This window comes from Carcharhinus amblyrhynchos, chromosome 33 (assembly GCF_965287045.1).
Source record: "Carcharhinus amblyrhynchos chromosome 33, sCarAmb.v2.hapA, whole genome shotgun sequence".
Lineage (NCBI taxonomy): Eukaryota > Metazoa > Chordata > Chondrichthyes > Carcharhiniformes > Carcharhinidae > Carcharhinus > Carcharhinus amblyrhynchos.
In genome coordinates, this window is record NC_137356.1 from 16,273,804 (window position 1) to 16,298,521 (window position 24,718).

The following is a 24,718-nucleotide window of genomic DNA, read 5'->3' on the forward strand; positions in this document are numbered from 1 at the left end:
TCAGAGCAAACCCCGCCCATACAATGTCAATCAGAGCAAAAAGTCTGACAACACCAGACTTTTTACTGTGTTTACGCCAGTCCAACGCCGGCATACCCAAATCAGAGCAAACCCCACCCATATGGCCCAGGCAAGCCTCGCCCACATCGCCAGAGCAAACCCCGCCCACACCATGTCAATCAGAGCACATCCCGCCCACAGCCTGCTAATCAGAGCAAACCCCGCCCACAGCCTGTCACTCAGTGCAAACCCCGCCCACAGCCTGTCACTCAGTGCAAACCCCGCCCACAGCCTGTCACTCAGTGCAAACCCCGCCCACCGCCTGTCACTCAGAGCTAAACTCGCCCACAATCTGTCAATCAGAGCAAATCCCGCCCTCCACTTGGAGACCTCCAGTAGCACAGGCACAGGCCCTTCGGCCCACCATGTCTATGCTAACCATCTAACACCAATCTATCCTGGTCCCATCTGCCCACGGCTGGTCCAGAGCTTGCCCCAGCGAGCGGCGCTCATCCAGATGTTCCTTAATTGTTGTTGGAGTTGCGGCCTATACCAGACCCTCTGGCACCCTCTGTGTGAAGGACATTTCCTCAGATCCCCTCAAACCGCTAACTCCTCACCTTAAACCCCTGCCCAGTGCCATGGGATAAAGACCAATCAACTGATTTGATGCCTCTCACCACCTCCATCAAATCCCCCCTGAGCTTCCTGTCCTCCAGGGAAAACACACCCAGACCATCACGGGTCAATCACGAGGGGGTACAGATTTAGGGTGAGGGGGCAGGGGATTCAGAAAACACTTCTTCACACACAGGGTGGTGGGACGCGCTTACAACCTTTAAAATATTTGAAAACATCATAATGTTCAAGGTAATGGGACAAGTGCTGGAGAATGGGATTTGTGTGGCTTTAGTGGGAGAATGGGATTGGTGCGGCTTTAGTTGCGAGAATGGGATTGAGAAACCTATCAGCTATGATTTAATGGCAGAGCAGACTCGATGGGCCAAATGGTCTAATTCTGCTCCTATATCTTATGGTCTGAAATGGATTCTTTCTGTTTTGTAACTAATCGGTGTTTGCTTGTTGTGTGCAACAAGAAATCCAACAGATTTGAGAGTTACAACATATGCCGACAATTTGGACTAAAGGTTTTGTGTCTTTTACAGTCTTGGCTCCAACCCACTCAAGCCATTTGCTATTACAGAAGACAAAGGACTTGAGAATGGCAAATACCCAAGTTAATCTAAACTGATTACTAAAGCTTATTTATTAGTCACAAGTAAGGCTTTCATTAACATTGCAAGGAAGTTATTGTGAAATTCCCGTGGTTGCCACGCTCTGGCGCCTGTTCGGGTCAATGCCTCTGACCAGCACATCTTTCAGACTGTGGGAGGAAACCGGAGCAACCAGAGAAACCCATGCAGACATGGGGAGAATGTGCAAACTCCACACAGACAGTGACCCAAGCCAGGAATCGAACCCAGGTCCCTGGCACTGTGAGGCAGCAGTGCTAACCCACTGTGCCACTGTAAAAAAATCAGGTGAAGGTTTCAGCCAACCAGCATGGCACAAGGGCATAAGGCTAAAAGTCAACAGCCTCAGCCCTTTCAGATGCTGACAGATCTGCTGCGTAGGTTCAGCACTTTCACAGTGTGTTTCCATCCAGCACTGTTAGTGAATCGCCAACTCATTTCAGCGGTTATGTGTCATTTCAATTCTTTTGCACCACAACTTTCAGTAGCTTAAAAGAACAACTAAGTGGGTGGCACAGTGGTTAGCACTGCTGCCTCACAGTGCCCGGGACCCAGGTTTGATTCCCGGGCTTGGGTCTCCGTCTGTGGGGAGTCTGCACGGATTTCCTCCGGATGCTCCAATTTCCTCTGAAGACATGCTGGTTAAGTGGATTGGCCATGCTAAATTCTCCCTGTGTATCCGAACAGGTGCCAGAGTGTGGCAACTAGGGGATTTTCACAGTAAGGTCACTGCAGTGTAGTGTGAGCTGCTTTACGAAGCTAATAAATAAACTTTTAATTTGTTTAAATATTATCTATTTTAACATTGACATATTTCATCAACATTTGTTTTGTTGTGAGCAACTTGAATGTTACTGAAAAGAGAGGCATGTCTCCAAAGTTTCTCATCTTTCACCCATTTTGGACAAACACAAGAATACCAAATTTCAAACAATCACAATGCTTTATACCACAGGTGCAAAGGACGCTCTTTGATCTGCTCGCATTTGCTGATCTTCCAGTGCAAAGATTTGCCCTCGACTGCGTGTTGCAGACAGGCACATTCCAACGCCCGGGGCTATGGGCTGAGAGATGTACCGAAGCTCGTGGCAGCCTCCCACAGAGATGCAATGAGGGGAAAGTTGCAGTCTCAGACCTTTCAGAAGTAAATGGGACAAGGTCTACGCTCAGTTGGAGAGCAGGTGAGATTTTGTTGGCTGTATGAATGGATACAGCAAATATTACAAGCATCACAATTACAGGGAAGCACCTCAAAGTGCAACTTGATCTATGTAGGCAATTGAAATACCTTTACACCATTTGCAATAACCATTTTGAAACGCCTGTCACATTTCTTTGACTGTATCAAAACACCTCAAAGTGAAACATGGTATATGTAGATAACCTGAACATTATTCCACTGTGTATGACGACCGTTTTGAGATCTTTTTCCAGATATTTTACAAGTAAAGTGTGTTTTTGTAAAGAATCACAAGCTTTTTTTGATTTGCATAATGAGTTATAATGATTTGTAACTTTCTGCCTAGGAGGGTGGGAACAGTAAGAAGTCTCACAACACCAGGTTAAAGTCCAACCAGTTTATTTGATAGTGGGACCAGAGATGATGAATGATCACTGATGAAGGGCCAGTGTGCCGAAAGCTGGTGCTACCAGATAAACCTCTTGGTGTTGTGAGACTTCTTACTGTGCCCACCCCAGTCCGACGCCGGCATCTCCACATCCTGGACTCCAAGATAGGACGGGCAGCACTTGTGAAAGTGAACTGGCAGGACAACTGGCAAATTAGACCGATAGGTTTGCTCGGTGATGGCTCCACAGGTCAATGGCCTTCAGCTGTGCCATAATGTCATTAAAAAGGTACTACGCAAATGCATGATGCTGGGCTCCAGGATTTTGGAGGTTAATCAAAGGTGGGTTCACCCTGAGAAAGCAAGACGTAGAGTTTCATGGGATTGGGATTGGGATTCCTGCTTTGCTTCTGCTGGGCTAGAATTTGATCCAACTAACCACAAACTTATCCGAATGCAATGATGAGCAAAGAGAGGGAAAAACTATGCAGGTTTTGCTTATTCGAAGTACTTTCCTTTGGAATCAGTTTCCTGCATTCAGAGAGAGATTAGACTGTCACGTGGCTGCTAATGAACAGGCCGAAACTTGTCGCAGCTAGCCTGCACTGATTTCAGTCAGGGCAGCACAGCCTACCGAGCCGTGTGACTCACATCGAATAACGTACACACAATGAATATTACATCTATCACGATTAGAATCATAGAATATGCACTACAGAGGGAGACCATTCGGCCCATCGAGTGTGCACTGTCTACAATCCCACCAGGCCCTATCCCCATCACCCCGAGCTAGTCCCCTGACACTAAGGAGCAATTTTAGCCAATCCACCTACCCCGCACATCTTTAGACTCTGGGAGAAAACCCACACAGACGCGGGGGGGGACCATGTAGACTCAGCACAGGCAGTGACCTAAGACGGGAATCGAATCTGGGTCCCTGGTGCTGTGAGGCAGCGGTGCTAACCATTGTGCTGCCAATTTTTTGGAAGCACCTCGGAATTCAACTTGATCTACATAGACAACTGAAATTGTACTTTGTACCATTTATAACAACCACTTGGAAACGCCTGTAACATGTTTTTGATTGTACTGAAGCACCCCAGAGTGAAACGTGCGTGTAGATAACCGGAATATTATTGCAGTGTGATGGCCATTTTCAAATGTTTGTAATGTTCACAGAATCCCCACAGTGCATAAGGAGGCCATTTGGCCCATCCAGTCTGCACTGACCACAATCCCACCCAGGCCCTTTCCCCGTAACCCCACACATTTACCCTGCTAGCCCTTAACGCTAGGATCCATTTAACATGGCCAATCAACCTAGCCTATACATCTTTGGACATTAGGGCAATTTAGCATGGCCAATCAACCTAACCCGCACATCTTTAGACTGTGGGAGGAAAGCGGAGCACCCAGAGGAAACCCACGCAGACACAGGGAGAACGTGCAGACTCCACACAGACAGTGACCCGAGGCTGGATATTTTTGAAAACAAAATACTCCTAAGGTACAAAAGAAAATCAGTTATGAATCCAACTGGAAAATATATTACTGTGGATAGAGAGGTGAGTCCCCTTAGAATTGAACTGTCTATCACAACTTTCCATTCACACCAGAGAACAACCAGCATCCCTGTGATTAAACCATTAACCAGAATGACACACACACATGGCCAGGTGACCCAAGTTTGCGTCACGGTCTGTGTGGAGTCTGCACATTCTCCCCATGTCTGCATGGGTTTCCTCCAGCTGCTCCAATTTCCTCCCACAGTCCGAAAGACATGCTGGTTAGGGTGAATTGGTCAAGCTAAATTCTCCCTCAGTGTACCCGAACAGGCGCCAGAGTGTGGCGACTAAGGGGATTTTCACAATAACTTCATTGCAGTAACCCTACTTGTGACACTAATAAATGTTTGTAATGTTCAGAGGCAGGCGCAGGCCTAGAGGGAAAGACATTTGAGCAGAAATTATCCTCTTTATTAATTCAAGACATGGGTGTCACTGGCTGGGCCAGCATTTATTGCCCATCCCTAGTTGCCTGAGGGTAGTTGAGAGTCAACCACATTGCTGCGGCTCTGGAGCCATGTGTAGGCCAGACTGGGTAAGGACGGCAGATTTCCTTCCCTAAAGGACATTAGTGAACCAGATGGGTTTTCCCAACAATGGTGTCACGGTCATCAGTGGATTCTTAATTCCAGATTTTTTTTATTGAATTCAAATTCCACCATCTGCTGTGACAGGATTCGAACCCGAGTCATAAGAACATAAGAAATAGGAGCAGGAGTAGGCCATCCAGCCCTTCGAGCCTGCCCCGCCATTCAATAAGATCATGGCTGATCTGTCGCTGCTCAGTTCCACTTTATACCAGAATATCAGCTGAGTTTCTGGATTAATAGTCTAGTGATAATAGCACTAGGCCATCACCTGAACAGAAAGGAAACTACAAGTAGTTCATCTGGTGACTGAAGGGCTGAATGGTCTCGTACTGACTGTAAGTCGATGATCTTTGCACTGTGTTGCAGTCGAGGTCTTTCTGTCCACAACAGGAAAAATTGGTACTTACAGACTAGCAACATCCATCATTAATTACCAATTATGAAGCATTTTATTCTCTATTTATTTTTGTAACAATTTTATTGGAATATTACACACAATTACTCCTAGTCCAGTTCTGCTGAAAATGGCTTCAAGTAAACAGATGTGACTTCACACAGATAGGAGAACAGAACCATTGCAACAGACACTTGCAAAAATAACTGACCCCAACAAGGGCATACAACAGCCTAACAGTTAAAAACTATTGTCTGTAGATTCTGTGGTTAAATGAGGATATATCAGGCACCCAGAACCAGTTAACACTCCCAGGGCAGGTACAGCACGGGGTTAGATACAGAGTAAAGCTCCCTCTACACTGTCCCCCATCAAACACTCCCAGGACAGGGACAGCACGGGGTTAGATACAGAGTAAAGCTCCCTCTACACTGATCCCATCAAACACTCCCAGCACAGGTACAGCACAGGGTTAGATACAGAGTAAAGCTCCCTCTACACTGTCCCCATCAAACACTCTCAGGACAGGTACAGCACGGGGTTAGATACAGAGTAAAGCTCCCTCTACACTGATCCCATCAAACACTCCCAGCACAGGTACAGCACGGGGTTAGATACAGAATAAAGCTCCCTCTACACTGGCCCCAACAAATATTCTCAGAACAGGTACAGCACGGTGTTAGATACAGAATAAAGCTCCCTCTACACTGTCCCCCATCAAACACTCCCAGGACAGGTAAAGCACAGGGTTAGATACAGAATAAAGCTCCCTCTACACTGGCCCCAACAAATATTCTCAGAACAGGTACAGCACAGTGTTAGATACAGAATAAAGCTCCCTCTACACTGTCCCCCATCAAACACTCCCAGGACAGGTACAGCATGGGGTTAGATACAGAGTAAAGCTCCTTCTTCACTGTCCCCATCAAACACTCCCAGGACAGGTACAGCACGGGGTTAGATACAGAGTAAAGCTCCCTCTACACCGTCCCAAAGCTGTCCTTTGTGTAGAGAGAATATTTTCTCCTTTCCCCGGTATGGTGCTGCATCTCGATGATTTAACACTGAACGATGGGAAATTCTGGGTCTGTTGACTGGCAGCTGGGTGTAAACTGATCAGAAATTATGGATTGAAGAGACTGCTGGCAGCGTGAGGGTCAACTGGACTTCAGCAATCGTGCTATGGTCATTTTCATAAAATAGAATCCCTACAGTGCAGATTCGGCCCATCGAATCTGCACCTTCCACAATCCTACCCAGGCTGTAACCCCTACGTATTTACCCTGCTAACCCCTCTGACATTAAGGGTCAATTTCACGTAGCCAATCAACCCAACCCGCACGTCTTTCCGACTGTGGGAGGAAACCCACGCAGACATGGGGAGGACGTGCAGTCTCCGCACAGGCAGTGACCTGTGCTGGGAATCGAACCCAGGTCCCTGGTGCTGTGAGGTGGCAGTGCTAACCCACTGTGCCACCGCGGTGCCCACAATACAACTCTGGATGGTGCAAATGAGCAGCTGACATTGGGAGGATCTGCGGTTACGTGGAGCAAGTTCCAGAAACACGGGGATGTTGCTACAGGAAGGGAAGTGAGATCAATCCCAAGCAAAGCTCACGCAGTTGGAATGGAGGGTCGAAACTAGTTCAGTTGGAATGGTCAAATGGGGAGGTGTAGGGGGACAGAAATAAGATCAGCTCAACGCTGCAGTCACTGGTTTTAGGTCTTTCAGGGGGACAGGGAGAGATGGAATCAACGAGAAAAGGAGAAGGGAGGAGGATGCAGTTTTGTGCTTGCCAGAGTGACGCAGGTGGGACATCTTAGCGTCCATCCAGAGCCTTATCGCGCACAATGACGGACTCATCAAACTTGATCATGAGAGTGGTGCCCTTGTGCCAGTGAGCAGTCACCTTGGCAGGGAAGCCGCTGTAGGAGAGAATGGCCTCTACAATGCCCGCAGTGAAGGAGGCACAGTTGAGTGTGCTGTTCTCCTTGGGCACCGAGATGTAGGCGTTGATGAGGGGCTCCTTCTCGATGATGTAGTAGGTCTTGTCGTCGTCGTTGGCCTGCTCCAGCTTGTCGGCCTCCTTGCCGAACAGGGCCTTCCACACGTTGACCTTAATGAAGAGCAGCACGTTGATGACCTTGGTCTCGCGCTTGCCGTTCTTCTCGCGCATCACCAGCACGTCCAGGATACGCACGCCCACCTGCTGGCCCAGCTCCGAGAGCTTGTTCTGGAGCTCGGACACCGAGTACACCCGGTTCTGGCAGTACTGCACAATCTCCGAGAAGAGCAGAGCAAAAGCGCTGAGGCTGACCTCGGTCTTGGGGCGAGTTATCGAGCGCTCCAGGATGGGAGACTTGCCCCTGGTGAAACGCGTGTCCATGGCAAACCTTCGGAAACACCAATAAAAAGAACAATCCCAGTTACTGCATTCGATCATTTGGGAATCATTACCGTGCAGGAGGCCATTCAGCCCATCTCTGCAGAGCAAGCTGGTTAGTCCCAATGCCCCTCTCCATCCCCATAGCCCTTGTGGGATCCTCTGTATGGTTTATTCCCATTAAAAGGCTTCATTTTACTGTATTTCTGCCTAATTATGCTACGTTTTGAAGCTAACTTGAACTAATTTGGCCACATCAGCTTGGAAGTCTGGGTTTAACTTTGAAAGTTAGCTATATTTGTAAATGCGGTGTTAAGCAGAAATGATTTTTGTTATAAACAAGCTTCATGGTCACAGATGTGACTTGTTAGTCGGAAGTTACAGACATCAGTAGTACCTGGTAATTTCAAAACAGGATATTAGAAAGGTTATTATTAAACTAAAAAAGAGTGCCCTCAGTCAGTACTCGCTAACTCTTCACTCTTCAGTGCTCCCTCAATAACTATTTACCGTTCTTTCCGTGGACCCCACCCCAACTTTCTATTTATCTCTACTCCCCATATCTGCCCCTTTCCTGCATCAGGCCCCTCTATTTCTCTCTCCCCCCTCCTCCTCCCTCGCCCCATTCCTCTCTCCTTCCCCCCACCCCCATTTCCCCCCCCCACCCTCGTTCCCCCCCCCCACCTCCATTCCCCCCACCCCATCCACGTCCTCCCCCCACACCGCCCCCTCTCCACCCCCCCCACCTCACCCCCGTCCACACCGCCCCCTCTCCATCCCCCCGTCCACACCGCCCCCTCTCCATCCCCCCGTCCACACCGCCCCCTCTCCACCCCCCACCTCACCCCCGTCCACACCGCCCCCCCCCTCCACCCCCCCGTCCACACCACACCCCCTCCACCCCCCCGTCCACACCGCCCCCCCTCCACCCCCCCCGTCCACACCGCCCCCCTCCACCCCCCCGTCCACACCGCCCCCCCTCCACCCCCCCATCCACCCCCCCATCCACACCACCCCTCATCCCCCCTCCACCCCCCATGTCTCCCCTCCCCCCCCACACATCCCCTCTCCGTCACCCCCCCCACACGTCCCCTCTCCGTCACCCCCCCCACACGTCCCCTCTCCGTCACCCCCCCCCACACGTCCCCTCTCCGTCACCCCCCCCACACGTCCCCTCTCCGTCACCCCCCCCACACGTCCCCTCTCCGTCACCCCCCCCCCACACGTCCCCTCTCCGTCACCCCCCCCCACACGTCCCCTCTCCGTCACCCCCCCAACACATCCCCTCTCCGTCACCCCCCCTCCACACGTCCCCTCTCCATCCCATCCGTCCCCCCCACGTCCCATCTGTGTGTCCCCCCGCCAACATTCCTCCTCTGTTCTCCCACCACAAGCCCGCTCTGCCCCACCCCCACATTCCCCCTCTGTTCCCCCCCACATTCCCCCTCCATCCCCACCCCCCACATTCCCCCTCCATCCCCCACCCCCCACCAGGGGGATGTGGGGAGGGGGGGGAATAGAAGGTGGGGATAGAGGGGTGGATGGAGTGGGGGGAATGGAGGGGGGAATGGAGGGGATAGGGGCAATCCTATTCCCCCCTCCATCCTCCATTCCATTCCCTCACTATCCCCTCCCCTCCACTTCTCCCCCTATTTCTGTTTATTTCTCTCTGTCCGTTTCTCCCCCATGTCTGTGTGTATATATATGTATATATATACCTCTCTCTCTCTCTCGGTTCTCTGGGAATTTTCCTCTCTCACATTCTCTCCAAAGCTGTTTATTTCCGGAAACATTCACTTCCGGGTCAGTGGCCGCGCCCACTGCTCTGGAGGACTCTCCTGATTGGATGTCCAGATCACATGGGTGCAGCCAGTGGGAGGAGTCTCCAGGATTGGTGCTGAATCTGTGCACATTGCCATCAGTGTGGGATCTGAACCCTGCTTCCACACTGACCAAACCTGACACTGAACCCGGTCAAAGCTCCCAAACTCTACTCAACTCCACAGTAGCTAGCACTGCTGCCTCACATCCCCCCATCTCCCCTGTCCCTGTTCCCCCCTCCATCTCCCCTATCCCCTTCCCCCCCTCCATCTCCCCCTTCCCCCCCCTCCATCTCCCCTATCCCCCTTCCCCCCTCCAGCTCCCCTATCCCCCTTCCCCCCCTCCATCTCCCTATCCCCCTTCCCCCCCCATCTCCCCTATCCCCCTTCCCCCCCTCCAGCTCCCCTATCCCCCTTCCCCCCCTCCATCTCCCCCTTCCCCCCCCTCCATCTCCCCTATCCCCCTTCCCCCCCCTCCAGCTCCCCTATCCCCCTTCCCCCCCTCCATCTCCCCTATCCCCCTTCCCCCCCATCTCCCCTATCCCCCTTCCCCCCCCTCCATCTCCCCTATCCCCCCCCATCTCCCCTATCCCCTTCCCCCCCCTCCATCTCCCTATCCCCTTCCCCCCCTCCATCTCCCCTATCCCCCCCCCATCTCCCCTATCCCCCTTCCCCCCCTCCATCTCCCCTATCCCCCTTCCCCCCCCTCCATCTCCCCTATCCCCCTTCCCTCCCTATTCCTTGGGTCACTGTCTGTGCAGAGTCTGCACATTCTCCCTGTGTCTGCAGGGGTTTCCTCCAGGTGCTCTGATTTCTTCCCACAGTCCAAAAGATGTGCTGGTTAGGGTGCATTGGCCATGCTAAATTCTCCCTCAGTGTACCCGAACAGGCATCGGAGCGTGGCGACTGGGGGAGTTTCAGAGTAACTTCGTTGCAGTGTTAATGTGAGCCTTACTTGTGATACTAATCAATAAGCCTCAACCTTAAACTCCACAGGGGAATATTTGGAGCGGAGGCCAGAGAAACAGATCGACACGCTTGATGGAATTCTTCAAAACTATGAGAGGTTTTAAACTTTACTTATTAGTGTCACAAATAGACTTACATTAACACTGCAATGATGTTACTATGAAAATCCCCCAGGCACCTGTTCGGGTACACTGAGGGAGAATTTAGCACAGTCAATGCACCCTTACCAGCACGTCTTTCGGACTGTGGGAGGAAACCAGAGCCCCCGGAGGAAACCCAAGCAGACATGGGGAGAATGTGCAAACTACACGCAGCCAATCATCCAAACTGGGGATTGAACCTGGGTACCTGGCACTGTGAGATAGCAATGCTAACCACTGTGCCACCAATGAGAGTAGTAATCCAGCTCAGGAAGGGTCTATCTTCGACATGGTTCTGGGAACCGTGTCTGGACAGGTGATTAATGTCTCAGTGGGGGCTCCATTTTGGAAAGAGTGATCACAATTCTATAAGATTCAAGATATTTGTCTAAAATGATAGGAATGGTCCCAGAGTGAAAGTACTCAAACTGGGGGAATACTAACTACGGCAGTATTAGGCAGGGGCTAGGGAATGTAGACTAGGGGCAGCTGTTTGTGGGTAAATCCACATCCAATTTTTAAAAATTCATTCACAGGGCATGGGCATCGCTGGCTGGGCCAGCATTTATTGCCCATCCCTAGTTGCCCCTTGACAAGGTGGTGGTGAGCTGTCTTCTTGAGTCGCAGATGTCCATGTTCTGTGCATTGACACAATGCCTTCAGGGACGGAATTTCAGGATTTTGACCCAGCGACTGCGAAGGAACGGCCAATATACTTCCAAGTCAGGATGGTGAGTGGTTTGGAGGTGAACTTGCAGGTGATGGTGTGCCCATGTTTCTGCTACCCTTGTCCTTCTAGATGGACAATCTTTCAGTCCAGGTCTCCAGCCGATTTATATCCCACTTGGGTGGCACAGTGGTTAGCACTGCTGCTTCACAGCTCCAGGAACCTGGGTTCGATTCCCAGCTCGGGTCACTGTCTGTGTGGAGTTTGCACATTCTCCACGTGTCTGCATGGGTTTCCTCTGGGTGCTCCTGTTTCCTCCCACAGTCCAAAGATTGATTGATAGGTTGATTGGCCATGCTAAAATTGCCCCTTAGTGTCCTGAGATGTGTAGACTAGAGGGATTAGTGGGTAAATGTGTGGGGATGGGGCCTTGGTGGGATTGTGTTCGGTGCAGACTCGATGGGCCGAAGGGCCTGGTTCTGCACTGTAGGGTTCTATGTTCTGTGTACCCCCTGACAATCCTCCTCAGTGTCTGCTACACCCCCAGTTTTTGCACCATCTGCAAATTTACTAACCGGACCACCTACATTTTCCTCCAAATCATTTACATATGTTATAAACAACAGAGTCCCCAGCATTGCTCCTTGTGGAACACTGCTCAGGCTTCCAGTTAGAAAAGTACCCTTCTCTGCTCTCTATGCCCAAGCCAGTTTTATATCCATCTTTCAGCTTACCTCCATCCTATATGACTTCATCTTCTGCTATCTTAATTTTATTCTACAATTAGTGCCTTCCGTCCTTTTAATTCTGACATTTACACTCCCTTTGTCAATCTCTCCTTACCCCAATCCCTCTCATTCTACCCCACCCTCTTTCCAATTTTATAATTCACATTTCTACCTCTCTCCAGTTCTGTACAAGAGTTAGAATCGTAGAATCCCTACAGGGCAGAAGGAGGCCATTCGGCCCATCGAGCCTGTGCCGATCACAATCCCACGCAGCCCCTATCCCCATGCATTTACCCTAGCTAGTTCCCCTGACTCTAAGGGGCAATTTAGCATGGCCAATCTACCTAACCCACACATCTTTGGACTGTGGGAGGAAACTGGAGCACCCAGAGGAAACCCACGCAGACACGGGGAGAATGTGCAGATTCCACACAGGCAGTGACTCAAACTGGGAATCAAACCCAGGTCCTGGCAGCAGTACCAACCATTGTGCTGCCCATTATATGGACTCAAAATGTTAACTCTGTTTTTCTCTCTCTCTCTCTCCTATGGTGGAGATTAACATTGATCAATAATTGAATTGCACCGCTGTGTCCATACTGGCTACAAGAGCAGATCAGAGGCTCGGAACGCTGTGGTAACTCACCTCCTGACACCCCAAAGCCTGTCCACCATCTACAAAACAGGTGGCACAGTGGTTAGCACTGCTGCTTCACAGCTCCAGGGACCTGGGTTCGATTCCTGGCTCAGGTCACTGTCTGTGTGGAGTTTGCACATTCTCCCCATGTCTGCATGGGTTTCCTCCCACAGTCCAAAGATGTGTGGGTTAGGTGGATTGGCCATGCCCCTTAGTGTCCTGAGATACGTAGGTTAGAGGGATTAGTGGGTAAAATATGTAAGGATATGGGGATAGAGCCTGGGTGGGATTGTGGTCGGTGTAGACTCGATGGGCCAAAGGGCCTTTTCCTGCACTGTAGTATTCTATGGTAATGATTTCTATGGTTAAATGAAAACACAGGAGTGTGATGGAATACTCTCTCGACTTGCCTGGGTGAATGCAGCTCCAACAACACTCAAGAAGCTTGATGCAATCCAAGAAAAAGCAGCCCCACAAGGTCAGCATCCAATTTAAACATTCACACCCTCTATCTCCGATACACTGTGTGTATCATCGACAAGCAGTGAGTGCCATCTACAAGAGGCACTGTAGGAACACATCAAGCAATAGCAACGTTCAAACCACAACCTGTACCATCTAGGAGGACAAGGGCAGCAGATGCATGGGGAACACCACCAACTGACCAAGTCACTCATTGTTCCAACTTGAAACTGTAGTTTCTTCACTGTCTCGTCAAAAATTAAAGGACAGAGAACAGGAACAGGCCCTTCGGCCCTCCAACCCTGATCAGGATGCCTGCCTTAACTAAAACCATATGTACTTACAGAGTCCCAATCCTTCCATTCCCATCCTTTTCATGTATTTGTCTCATTGCCCCTTAAATGCCGCTATCGTATCTGTTCCCACCCCCTCCCCAGGCAGCGCGTTCCAGACATTCACCACCGTCTATGTAAAAAACTTGCCTCTCACATCTCTAAACTTTTCCCCACGCATCTTAAACCTATGTCCCTGAGTACTTGACTTTTCTACCTTAGAAAAGAGCATCTGACTATCCACTCTGTCCGTGCCGTTCATAATCTTATAAACCTCTATCAGGTCACCCCCTCAATCTCCGGTGAGAACAAACCGAGTTTATCCAACCTCTCCTTGTAGCTAATATCCTCCAGACCAGGCAACATCCTGGTAAACCTCTTCTGGACCCTCTCCAAAGCATCCACATCCTTCTGGTAGTGTGGTGACCAGAATTGTACACTATATTCTAAATCAACCCTAATCAAGGTTCTGTACAGATGCAGCATGACCTGCCAATTTTTATACTCAATGCCCTGGTTGATGAAGGCAAATATGCCGTATGCCTCCTTAACCACCTTAACCACCTGCATTGCCACTGTCAGTGATCGGTGGACATGTACGCCCAGGTCCCTCTGCCCATCAATACTCCTAAGGATTCAACCTTAAATCCTAGAACTTCCTCCCTGGAATGACTCAGGAAGACCAAATCAGAGTATCGAGTATAAAAGTTGGAGTGTTATGGTAAGGTTATATAAGGCAATGGTGAGGCCGAATTTAGAGTATTGTGTACAGTTTTGGTCACCTAGTTACAGGAAGGAGGGAAACAAGGTTGAAAGAGTGCAGAGAAGGCTCACAAGGATGTTGCTGGGACTTGAGAAGCTGAGTTACAGAAAGAGATTGAATAGGTTAGGACTTTATTCCCTGGAGCGTAGAAGAATGAGGGGAGATTTGATAGAGGTGTATAAGGTGAGATGGGTATAGATAGAGTGAATGCAAGCAGACTTTTTTCCACTGAGGCTAGGGGAGAAAAAAAACCAGAGGGCATGGGTTAAGGGTGAAAGGAGAAAAGTTTAAAGGGAATATTAGGGGGGGATTCTTCACACAGAGAGCGGTGGGAGTGTGGAATGAGCTGCTGGATAAATGCAGGGTCACTTTTAACATTTAAGAAAAACTTGGATGAGTTCATGGATGAGAGGGGTGTGGAGGGATATGGTCCAAGTGCAGGTCAGTGGGACTAGGCAGAAAAATGGTTCGGCACAGACAAGAAGGGCCAAAAGGCCTGTTTCTGAGCTGTAATTTTCTATGGTTTTATGGTTTCTAAGCCTGACTGGAAAAAACATACTTTATTACAGAAAGCAAAATAAAATCACAACACACCATGACCTAACCAATTGTCTCGAGGGGCTGAATGGCCTCTATTGCTGAAATTATACTCATTGCTAACTGAATATGAGGGGAGGGGCAGGGTGAGCCCCTCTTTTGACAGTCAGAGGTGTAATTCTAAACAGACCCCTCATCAAAATATTCCCAATTTTGGTGCAGTCTTTTTCCAAGGCTGCCAGCAGAGGGTGACACTTTGCCTTTACTGTTCACTGTGCCCTGAAGGGTGAAGCTGGGAATAGCCTCCAGCAGACAGACAGACAGATTATTGCCTCTCCCTCAAAAGTGCAAGCGGAATGAAGCTGCACCCACTCAGTCTGGCTAAAAGAGAATTGTGGCAACTGCTGCCAGTCCTGAGCCACCGTGGAGATGGGCACATTGCAGGAACGGGAAGACCAACTTAACTCATTAGTATTTGGTGTATTCTCCCACCCACTCACTCAATCCTTCCTCACTCTGTCCCTCAATCCCTGCCACTCAGCCAGTCCCTCCATCCCACTCACCCACTCTGTCCCTCAATCCTCGTCGCTCGCTCAGTCCCTCAAGATAAATTAGCTAGATAGTCAATATCTTTTCCCAAAGGGAGGGGAGCCTAAAACTAGAGGGCATAGGTTTAATGTGAGAGTGGAGAGATACAAAAGGGTCCAGAGGGGCAATTTTTTTCACACAGAGGGTGGTGAGTGTCTGGAACAAGCTGCCAGAGGTAGTGGTAGAGGCGGGTACAATTTTGTCTTTTGAAAAACATTTAGATAGTTACATGGGTAAGGTGGATATAGAGGGATATGGGCCAAACACAGGCAATTAGGTCTAGCTTAATGGTTTAAAAAAAAGGACAGCATGGACAAGTTGGGCTGAAGGGCCCGTTTCCATGCTCTAAACCTCTATGACTCTAAACCCACCCACTCGCTCTACCCCTCCATCCTACTAACTCACTCAATCTCACCCACTCACACAGAGCCCTTAATCGCACCTACTCAGCCGCACATATGCCTAACAGCACTATGGTTGTACCTACACCACATGGACTGCAGCAGGTGATGAAGGCAGCACCCTACCCCCTTCTCAAAGGGAATTAGAGATGGCCAATAATTGCTGGCCCAGCCAGGGACACCCGGGGAATGAATAAATCCCTCAAGGCCACCTACTCACCAGGTCCCTCTGTCCACCGACCCAACCTCTCTCTCCATAGCCTCCAAAAACATGCTTCGAGCACACTCTTATTGGAAAGGTTTTCCCCTGACGGCTGTCCTCCCTCTCAAGGATTATTTTAAAATGATGTGATTCACTCCCTGGCCAAAGCTGATCTTTTCCTAAAGCCTCTCTCAAAACCCTTTCCAAGTTTCAAACTCTTGGTTAAATTTCCTCTGGGCCTTTACCCCCACTCCCCTATTCCTTAATCCCAGTGTCTCAAGCTCCCCCTCACTGCTGCCCCATAACCTACACTCAAGGGAGAATGATACAGAATTACAATATGAAAACAGAGCCTTTAGTCCAGTGGAGGGCAACTGCAGTCCAGGGGTCACTTGCGACCCATCTGGATCCTGAGTGCAGGCCCCACGAGACATTTGTGGACCATTGTCCACGAGCAGGGTTAATGTATGATTGATGAAGCATTTTCTGTAACTCGCTATGAAATATTCCACGTGTATTAAATTGAATCTTATTCATGGTTAGCGAACCTGGCTAACTTCAGGAACCTGGCTAACTGGAGGAACTTCTTCACTCAAAGGGTGGTGAATCTCTGGAATTCTCTGCCCATTGAAGTGGTGGAGGCTACCTCGCTGAATATATTTAAGCCACGGGTAGATAGGTTTCTGATAGACAGGGGAATTAAGGGTTATGGGGAGAAAGCGGGAAAGTGGAACTGATCCACGATCAGACCAGCCATGATCTTATTGAATGGCGGGGCAGGCTTGAAGGGCTAGTTGGCCTACTCCTGCTCCTATTTCTTATGAACAAGTCCGATTTCAATCTCATGACCCACTGAGGTGAAGGAGGGGTCACTCACATGGCCCTCTCGCTGGCTGTAGCCATTCCTATTGACCTGACCAATGTACAGGAGCTGAATGGGAACGCTAGCCTAGGTTGTCTCACTGATTTTGCCTCACCAGTGTGTGCAGGTGTTTATGCTTCACAGGAACTGTACTTTCACTCTGCATCAACCCTCTCTTCCTTCAACCACCAATCCAACCCTCTGTCACTGCTAATGGTCTGAGAATATCTACTTATTTATTAGTGTCACAAGTAGACTTACATTAACACTGATGCCAGCGTTGGACTGTGGTGGGCACAGTAAGAAGTTTCATAACACCAGGTTAAAGTCCAATCGGGTTTATTTGGAATCACGAGCTTTCGGAACACAGCTCCTTCATCAGGGGAGTGTAGTATTGTTTCTCGCATGCTACACAGACAGAGCATACCATTCACAGAGAAGGAAAAGAGACAGTGCAGAATATAATGTTACAGCCATAGCTAGGGTGTAGAGAAAGATCAACTTAGTGTGAGGTAGGTCCATTCAAAAGTCTGCAGGGAAGAAGCTGTTCTTGAGTCGGCTGGTGCGTGTCCTCAGACTTTTGTATCTTTTTCCCAACGGAAGAAGGTGGAAGAGAGAATGTCCGGGGTGCGTGGGGTCCTTGATTATGCTGGCTGCTTTTCCGAGACAGCGGGAAGTGTAGACAGAGTCAATGGATGGGAGGCTGGTTTGCGTGATGGAAACACGATCCTTTGTAGTTTGCGCGATGGGTTGCTTGACGGACCACTAGCAACAGCAGGATTGTACCAAATCACAATCTGTAACCTCATGGCCTGATGTATCCCCCACTCGACCATTACCACCAAGCCAGGGGATCAACCCTTGCTCAACGGAGAGTGTAGGAGGGCACCAGGCATACCTAAAAATGAGGGGTCAACCTGGTGAAGCCAGAGCCCAGGACTACTGACAGTATGTGAGCGATGGAGCTCAGATATTGCACAGCCAGTGGATCAGACCTAAGCTCGGCATGCCTGCCACACCCAGTCATTATGCGGCGGATAATTAAATAACTGGAGGAGGAAGAGGCTCCACTCATTCCCAAAGACAGAGTGTTCAGCACATTGGTGCAAAAGGTAAGGCTGAAGTATTCACCAGCCAGTGGATGACCCATCTCGACCTCCTCCGGTGGACCCCAAGGTCACAGATGCCAGTCTGCAGCCAATTCGATTCGCTCCATGTGATAGCCAGCGTTGACTGAAGGCAGCGGATATTGCAAAGGCAGTGGGTCCTGACAGTAATCTGGTAAAAATCCAGAAAAACCTGTGCCCCTGAACTCGCTGCACCCGTAGCTAAGCTATTCCAGTACAGTTACAACATTGGCATCTACCCAACAGTGTGGAAAATTGCCCAGGAATGTACTGTACACAAGAAACCAGACAAATCCAACCAAACAGCTGCAAACGAGATATGGAGATGGTGGACGTTGTCTGTAAAAATTTTAATGTGGGATTTAAAATATTAAAAATTAAACCCAGGGTCAAAAAAATACATTTAGCATTATCGTCGTGGGGCGACACAGTGGTTAGCACTGCTGCCTCACAGCGCCATGGACACAGGTTCGATTCCCAGCTTGGGTCACTGTCTGTGTGGAGTCTGCACATTCTCCCTGTGTCTGCATGGGTTTTCTCCAGGTGCTCCGGTTTCCTCCCACAGTCTGGAAGGCGTGCTGGTTAGGCACATTAGACGTGCTAAATTCTCCCTCAGTGTATCCGAACAGGTGCTGGACTGTGGATTTTCACAGTAACTTCATTGCAGCGTAAACACAAGCCCGCTTGTGACACTAATAAATCAACTTTAAAATTTAAGCACTGCTGCCTCACAGCATCAGGGACCTGTGTTCAATTCCGGCCTCAGGTCACTGTGTGGTTGGCATTGGTGCCTCACAGGGCCAGGGACCCAGGTTCGATTCCCGGCTTGGGTCACTGTCTGTGTGGAATCTGCATTTTCTCCTGCGTCTGCATGGGTTTCCTCCGGGTTTCCTACCTCAGTCCAAAGACGTGCGAGTTAGTCATGCTAAATTGACCCTCGATGTGTAAAGATTAGAGGAATTAGCAGGGTAAATATGAGGGGTAATGGGTAGAGGGCTTAGGAAAGATGCTCTGTCAGAGAGTCAGTGCAGACTCAATAGGCCGAATGGCCTCCTTCACACTTGGGGATTCTATTTTGAGGAAGAGCGGGGGAAGTTCTCCCCAGAACCTCACCAATATTTATCCCTCAAACAACATCATAAAACAGGTGAGCTGTTCATGATTGCCTCGCTGAATGTGGGAGCTAGCTGTGCACAAATTAGCTGCCAGTGACAACACTTCACAAAGGCACTTCATTGGCCGTAAAGCACTTTCAGGTGTCTGCAATGGTGGTGAAAAGCGCTATCTAAATGCAAGTCTTCCCTTCTCACCTGCCCGGGGACACTGAACTCCCATTGCAGACTTTGCAAGACCCCTTTAACACATGTAATCTCACCAACTTTTACAGATGCACCATAGAAAGCATTCTTTCTGGTTGCATCACAGCTTGGTCTGGGCTCCTGCTCTGCCCAAGACCACAAGAAACTACAAAGGGTCGTGAACGTAGCCCAATCCATCACACAAACCAGCCTCCCATCCATTGACTCTGTCTACACTTCCCGCTGCCTTGGCAAAGCAGCCAGCATAATTAAGGACCCCACACACCCCGGACATTCTCTCTTCCACCTTCTTCCTTTGGGAAAAAGATACAAAAGTCTGAAGTCACGTACCGACCGACTCAAGAACAGCTTCTTCCCTGCTGCTGTCATCAGACTTTTGAATGGACCTACTTCGCATTAAGTTGATCTTTCTCTACACCCTAGCTATGACTAACAGTACACAGTGGGCGGCACGGTAGCACAGTGGGTTAGCACTGCTGCTTCACAGCTCCAGGGTCCTGGGTTCGATTCCCGGCTCGGGTCACTGTCTGTGTGGAGTTTGCACATTTTCCTCGTGTCTGCGTGAGTTTCCTCCCACAGTCCAAAGATGTGCGGGTTAGATTGATTGACCATGCTAAGAAAGTGCCCCTTAGCGTCTAGAGATGCATAGGTTAGAGGGGTTGGTGGGTATAATATGTAGGGATATGGGGGTAGGGCCTGGGATGGGATTGTGTTCGGTACAGACTCGATGGGCAGAAAGGCCTCTTTCTGCACTGTAGGGTTTCTATGATCCTATGAATACATTCTGCACTCTCTCCTTCTCTGTGAACGGTGTGCTCTGTCTGTCTAGCGTGCAAGAAACAATACTTTTCACTGCATGTTAACATACGTGACAATAGTAAATCAAGTCAAAATCTAAGTACTTTCCCCCAGTAAGAGCCACGGTGCTTCAGTGAGGACAGGGTGGGTCGGGAAGGTACTGCAGCTGTACAGCAGAGGGCAGCCCGGGCTTCCAGGAGCATTTTTGAGTCGGCTCACTATCAAAGAGGGAGGTTTTCCCTTTAAACCCTCCTGGAAGGGACACAGAGTGTGGGATTGCTGCTATCTCAGGTGTGCGGGGAATGCTGCTACTCACCTTTCCTGAAGTAATTCCCAGTGATTCAGACCCTCCAGGAATGCAGCAGTGGAAGAGACAGAGAGAGACAGCCCTGCACTGAAACCAGAGCTTTGATAAGGTGCATGCAAAATGTTCCAGGCGAATGATACCTTTTTAAAAATCTCCACAAACTTGGAGCTGCTGTGCTGCTGAAGAAAGATCGAAGGGACAAGGAGCAACCGTGTCAAAGCTTGGAAGATTTTGTCAGTGGACTCCGAACACTCAAGGCAAAATCAAAACTGTTGACGAGCGTGGAATAGTTGAGTTGTGAGTGTGAAGCTGGTTAGTTTGTAAGACTAGTTTTTCTCTGCAGACTAGCAGGGACAGCTGAAGGACTGGAAAGGAAAGGGAGCTGCTCTTGACTGTAGTTCTGAGGAGGTGATCGATGAGGCTGGCAGTGATCGGGAGGTGCCAGGATTGAGGATCTCCTGTTTACTGGATCTGCTCCTTTGCCGCCTCCACACCACCTCCAGGTTGCTGATGTGACCCTGGTTCTGTCTCCAGGAGCTGGAAGAAGAGCCATGGATGGGAGAGTGATGGAAGTCAGCAGGGATGACCAGACGGCCCCAGGGATTTGGGGTCAGTCTCACGCCCCGGTGACCCAGCAGCTCACAGTGATGGTCAGAGATTTTGCGGACACGCTGGGCCAGTTCAAGGGTGCCCTACACATGGCAGGTAGGTGTTGGATGTAGGAACACGCGAGCTGTCATTCCCTTTAACTGTGGCAGTTTCTATCAACTTTAACACTTGAGTGACAAACTTTTCCCCTGTGTCTAATCCATCTGGGAAAACCAGGAGCAGACCAGGGAGAGATTCTGTCAATCCCAATCTAGGTTGTGATATCAACGAATATTGATAGTTTAGTTATGATCAACAGTGTTATCCACTGACAGAGCCGTCTCCACCAGCACCGTACCCCAGTGTTATACAGTGACAGACCTGTCCCCACCAGTACTGTACCCCAGTGTTATACAGTGACAGACCCGTCCCCACCAGTACTGTACCCCAGTGTTATACAGTGACAGACCCGTCCCCACCAGTACTGTACCCCAGTGTTATACAGTGACAGACCCGTCCCCACCAGTACTGTACCCCAGTGTTATACAGTGACAGACCCGTCCCCACCAGCACCGTACCCCAGTGTTATACAGTGACAGACCCGTCTCCACCAGTACTGTACCCCAGTGTTATACAGCGACAGACCCGTCCCCACCAGTACGGTACCCCAGTGTTATACAGTGACAGACCCGTCCCCACCAGTACTGTACCCCAGTGTTATACAGCGACAGACCCGTCCCCACCAGCACCGTACCCCAGTGTTATACAGTGACAGACCCGTCCCCACCAGTACTGTACCCCAGTGTTATACAGCGACAGACCCGTCCCCACCAGTACTGTACCCCAGTGTTACACGGTGACAGACCCGTCCTCACCAGTACTGTACCCCAGTGTTTATACAGTGACAGACCCGTCCCCACCAGTACCATACCCCAGTGTTATACAGTGACAGACCCGTCCCCACCAGTACTGTACCCCAGTGTTATACAGTGACAGACCCGTCCCCACCAGTACTGCACCCCAGTGTTTATACAGTGACAGACCCGTCCCCACCAGTACTGTACCCCAGTGTTATACAGTGACAGACCCGTCCCCACCAGTACCATACCCCAGTGTTTATACAGTGACAGACCCGTCCCCACCAGTACCATACCCCAGTGTTATACAGTGACAGACCCATCCCCACCAGTACTGTACCCCAGTGTTACACGGTGACAGACCCGTCCTCACCAGTGCTGTACCCCAGTGTCATGCAGTGACAGACCCGTCCCCACCAGTGCTGTACCCCAGTGTTTATACAATGACAGACCCGTCCCCACCAGTACTGTACCCCAGTGTTATACAGTGACAGACCCATCCCCACCAGTACTGTACCCCAGTGTTACACGGTGACAGACCCGTCCTCACCAGTGCTGTACCCCAGTGTCATGCAGTGACAGACCCGTCCCCACCAGTGCTGTACCCCAGTGTTTATACAATGACAGACCCGTCCCCACCAGTACTGTACCCCTGTGTTATACAGCGACAGACCCGTCCCCACCAGTACTGTACCCCAGTGTTTATACAGTGACAGACCCGTCCCCACCAGTACCATACCCCAGTGTTTATACAGTGACAGACCCGTCCCCACCAGTACTGTACCCCAGTGTTTATACAGTGACAGACCCGTCCCCACCAGTACCATACCCCAGTGTTTATACAGTGACAGACCCGTCCCCACCAGTACTGTACCCCAGTGTTATACAGCGACAGACCCGTCCCCACCAGTACTGTACCCCAGTGTTTATACAGTGACAGACCCGTCCCCACCAGTACTGTACCCCAGTGTTATACAGCGACAGACCCGTCCCCACCAGTACTGTACCCCAGTGTTTATACAGTGACAGACCCGTCCCCACCAGTACCATACCCCAGTGTTTATACAGTGACAGACCCGTCCCCACCAGTACCATACCCCAGTGTTATACAGTGACAGACCCGTCCCCACCAGTACTGTACCCCAGTGTTACACGGTGACAGACCCGTCCTCACCAGTGCTGTACCCCAGTGTCATGCAGTGACAGACCCGTCCCCACCAGTGCTGTACCCCAGTGTTATACAGTGACAGGACCGTCCCCACCAGTGCTGTAGCCCAGTGTTATCCACTGACAGACCCATCCCCACCAGCACCGTACCCCAGTGTTATACAGTGACAGACCCATCCCCACCAGTACTGTACCCCAGTGTTACACGGTGACAGACCCGTCCTCACCAGTGCTGTACCCCAGTGTTATACAGTGACAGACCCGTCCCCACCAGTACTGTACCCCAGTGTTATACAGTGACAGACCCATCCCCACCAGTACTGTACCCCAGTGTTATACAGTGACAGACCCATCCCCACCAGTACTGTACCCCAGTGTTATACAGTGACAGACCCGTCCCCACCAGTACTGTACCCCAGTGTTATACAGTGACAGACCCGTCCCCACCAGTACTGTACCCCAGTGTTATACAGCGACAGACCCGTCCCCATCAGTACTGTACCCCAGTGTTTTACAGCGACAGACCCGTGCCCACCAGTACTGTACCCCAGTGTTATACAACGACAGACCCGTCCCCAGTAGTACTGTACCCCAGTGTTATACAGCGACAGACCCGTCCCCACCAGCACCATACCCCAGTGTTATACAGTGACAGACCCGTCCCCACCAGTACTGTACCCCAGTGTTATACAGCGACAGACCCGTCCCCACCAGTACGGTACCCCAGTGTTATACAGTGACAGACCCGTCCCCACCAGTACTGTACCCCAGTGTTATACAGCGACAGACCCGTCCCCACCAGCACCGTACCCCAGTGTTATACAGTGACAGACCCGTCCCCACCAGTACTGTACCCCAGTGTTATACAGCGACAGACCCGTCCCCACCAGTACTGTACCCCAGTGTTTATACAGTGACAGACCCGTCCCCACCAGTACTGTACCCCAGTGTTATACAGTGACAGACCCGTCCCCACCAGTACCATACCCCAGTGTTATCCAGCGACAGACCCGTCCCCACCAGTACTGTACCCCAGTGTTTATACAGTGACAGACCCGTCCCCACCAGTACCATACCCCAGTGTTTATACAGTGACAGACCCGTCCCCACCAGTACCATACCCCAGTGTTATACAGTGACAGACCCGTCCCCACCAGTACTGTACCCCAGTGTTACACGGTGACAGACCCGTCCTCACCAGTGCTGTACCCCAGTGTCATGCAGTGACAGACCCGTCCCCACCAGTGCTGTACCCCAGTGTTATACAGTGACAGAACCGTCCCCACCAGTGCTGTAGCCCAGTGTTATCCACTGACAGACCCATCCCCACCAGCACCGTACCCCAGTGTTATACAGTGACAGACCCATCCCCACCAGTACTGTACCCCAGTGTTACACGGTGACAGACCCGTCCTCACCAGTGCTGTACCCCAGTGTTATACAGTGACAGACCCGTCCCCACCAGTACTGTACCCTAGTGTTATACAGTGACAGACCCGTCCCCACCAGTACTGTACCCCAGTGTTTATACAGTGACATACCCGTCCCCACCAGTACTGCACCCCAGTGTTATACAGTGACAGACCCGTCCCCACCAGCACCGTACCCCAGTGTTATACAGTGACAGACCCGTCCCCACCAGTACTGTACCCCAGTGTTATACAGCGACAGACCCGTCCCCACCAGTACGGTA

The 24,718-nt window shown here is 50.4% G+C and overlaps 2 protein-coding genes across 2 annotated transcripts in view; one reads left to right on the forward strand and one right to left on the reverse strand.

Annotated features, from left to right (window-relative positions):
- Positions 1–5,402: 5,402 nt before the first annotated feature.
- On the reverse strand, positions 5,403–9,562 carry trappc5 (trafficking protein particle complex subunit 5). The gene is made up of 2 exons (XM_080216671.1): positions 9,473–9,562; positions 5,403–7,764 (listed from the first exon to the last, which is right to left on the reverse strand). Exon 2 carries the CDS (start codon positions 7,755–7,757, stop codon positions 7,191–7,193), a length of 567 nt encoding a protein of 188 aa, XP_080072797.1. The 5' UTR covers positions 7,758–7,764; positions 9,473–9,562; the 3' UTR covers positions 5,403–7,190.
- A 10,810-nt stretch (positions 9,563–20,372) lies between these two features.
- The window catches only part of gmip (GEM interacting protein), a 98,121-nt gene continuing 93,775 nt past the window's right edge, over positions 20,373–24,718 (forward strand). The window contains exon 1 of the mRNA XM_080216578.1: positions 20,373–21,118. Within this exon, the coding sequence (XP_080072704.1) occupies positions 20,965–21,118 (154 nt within the window). The 5' untranslated portion in view covers positions 20,373–20,964. The remainder of the gene's footprint in view (positions 21,119–24,718) is intronic.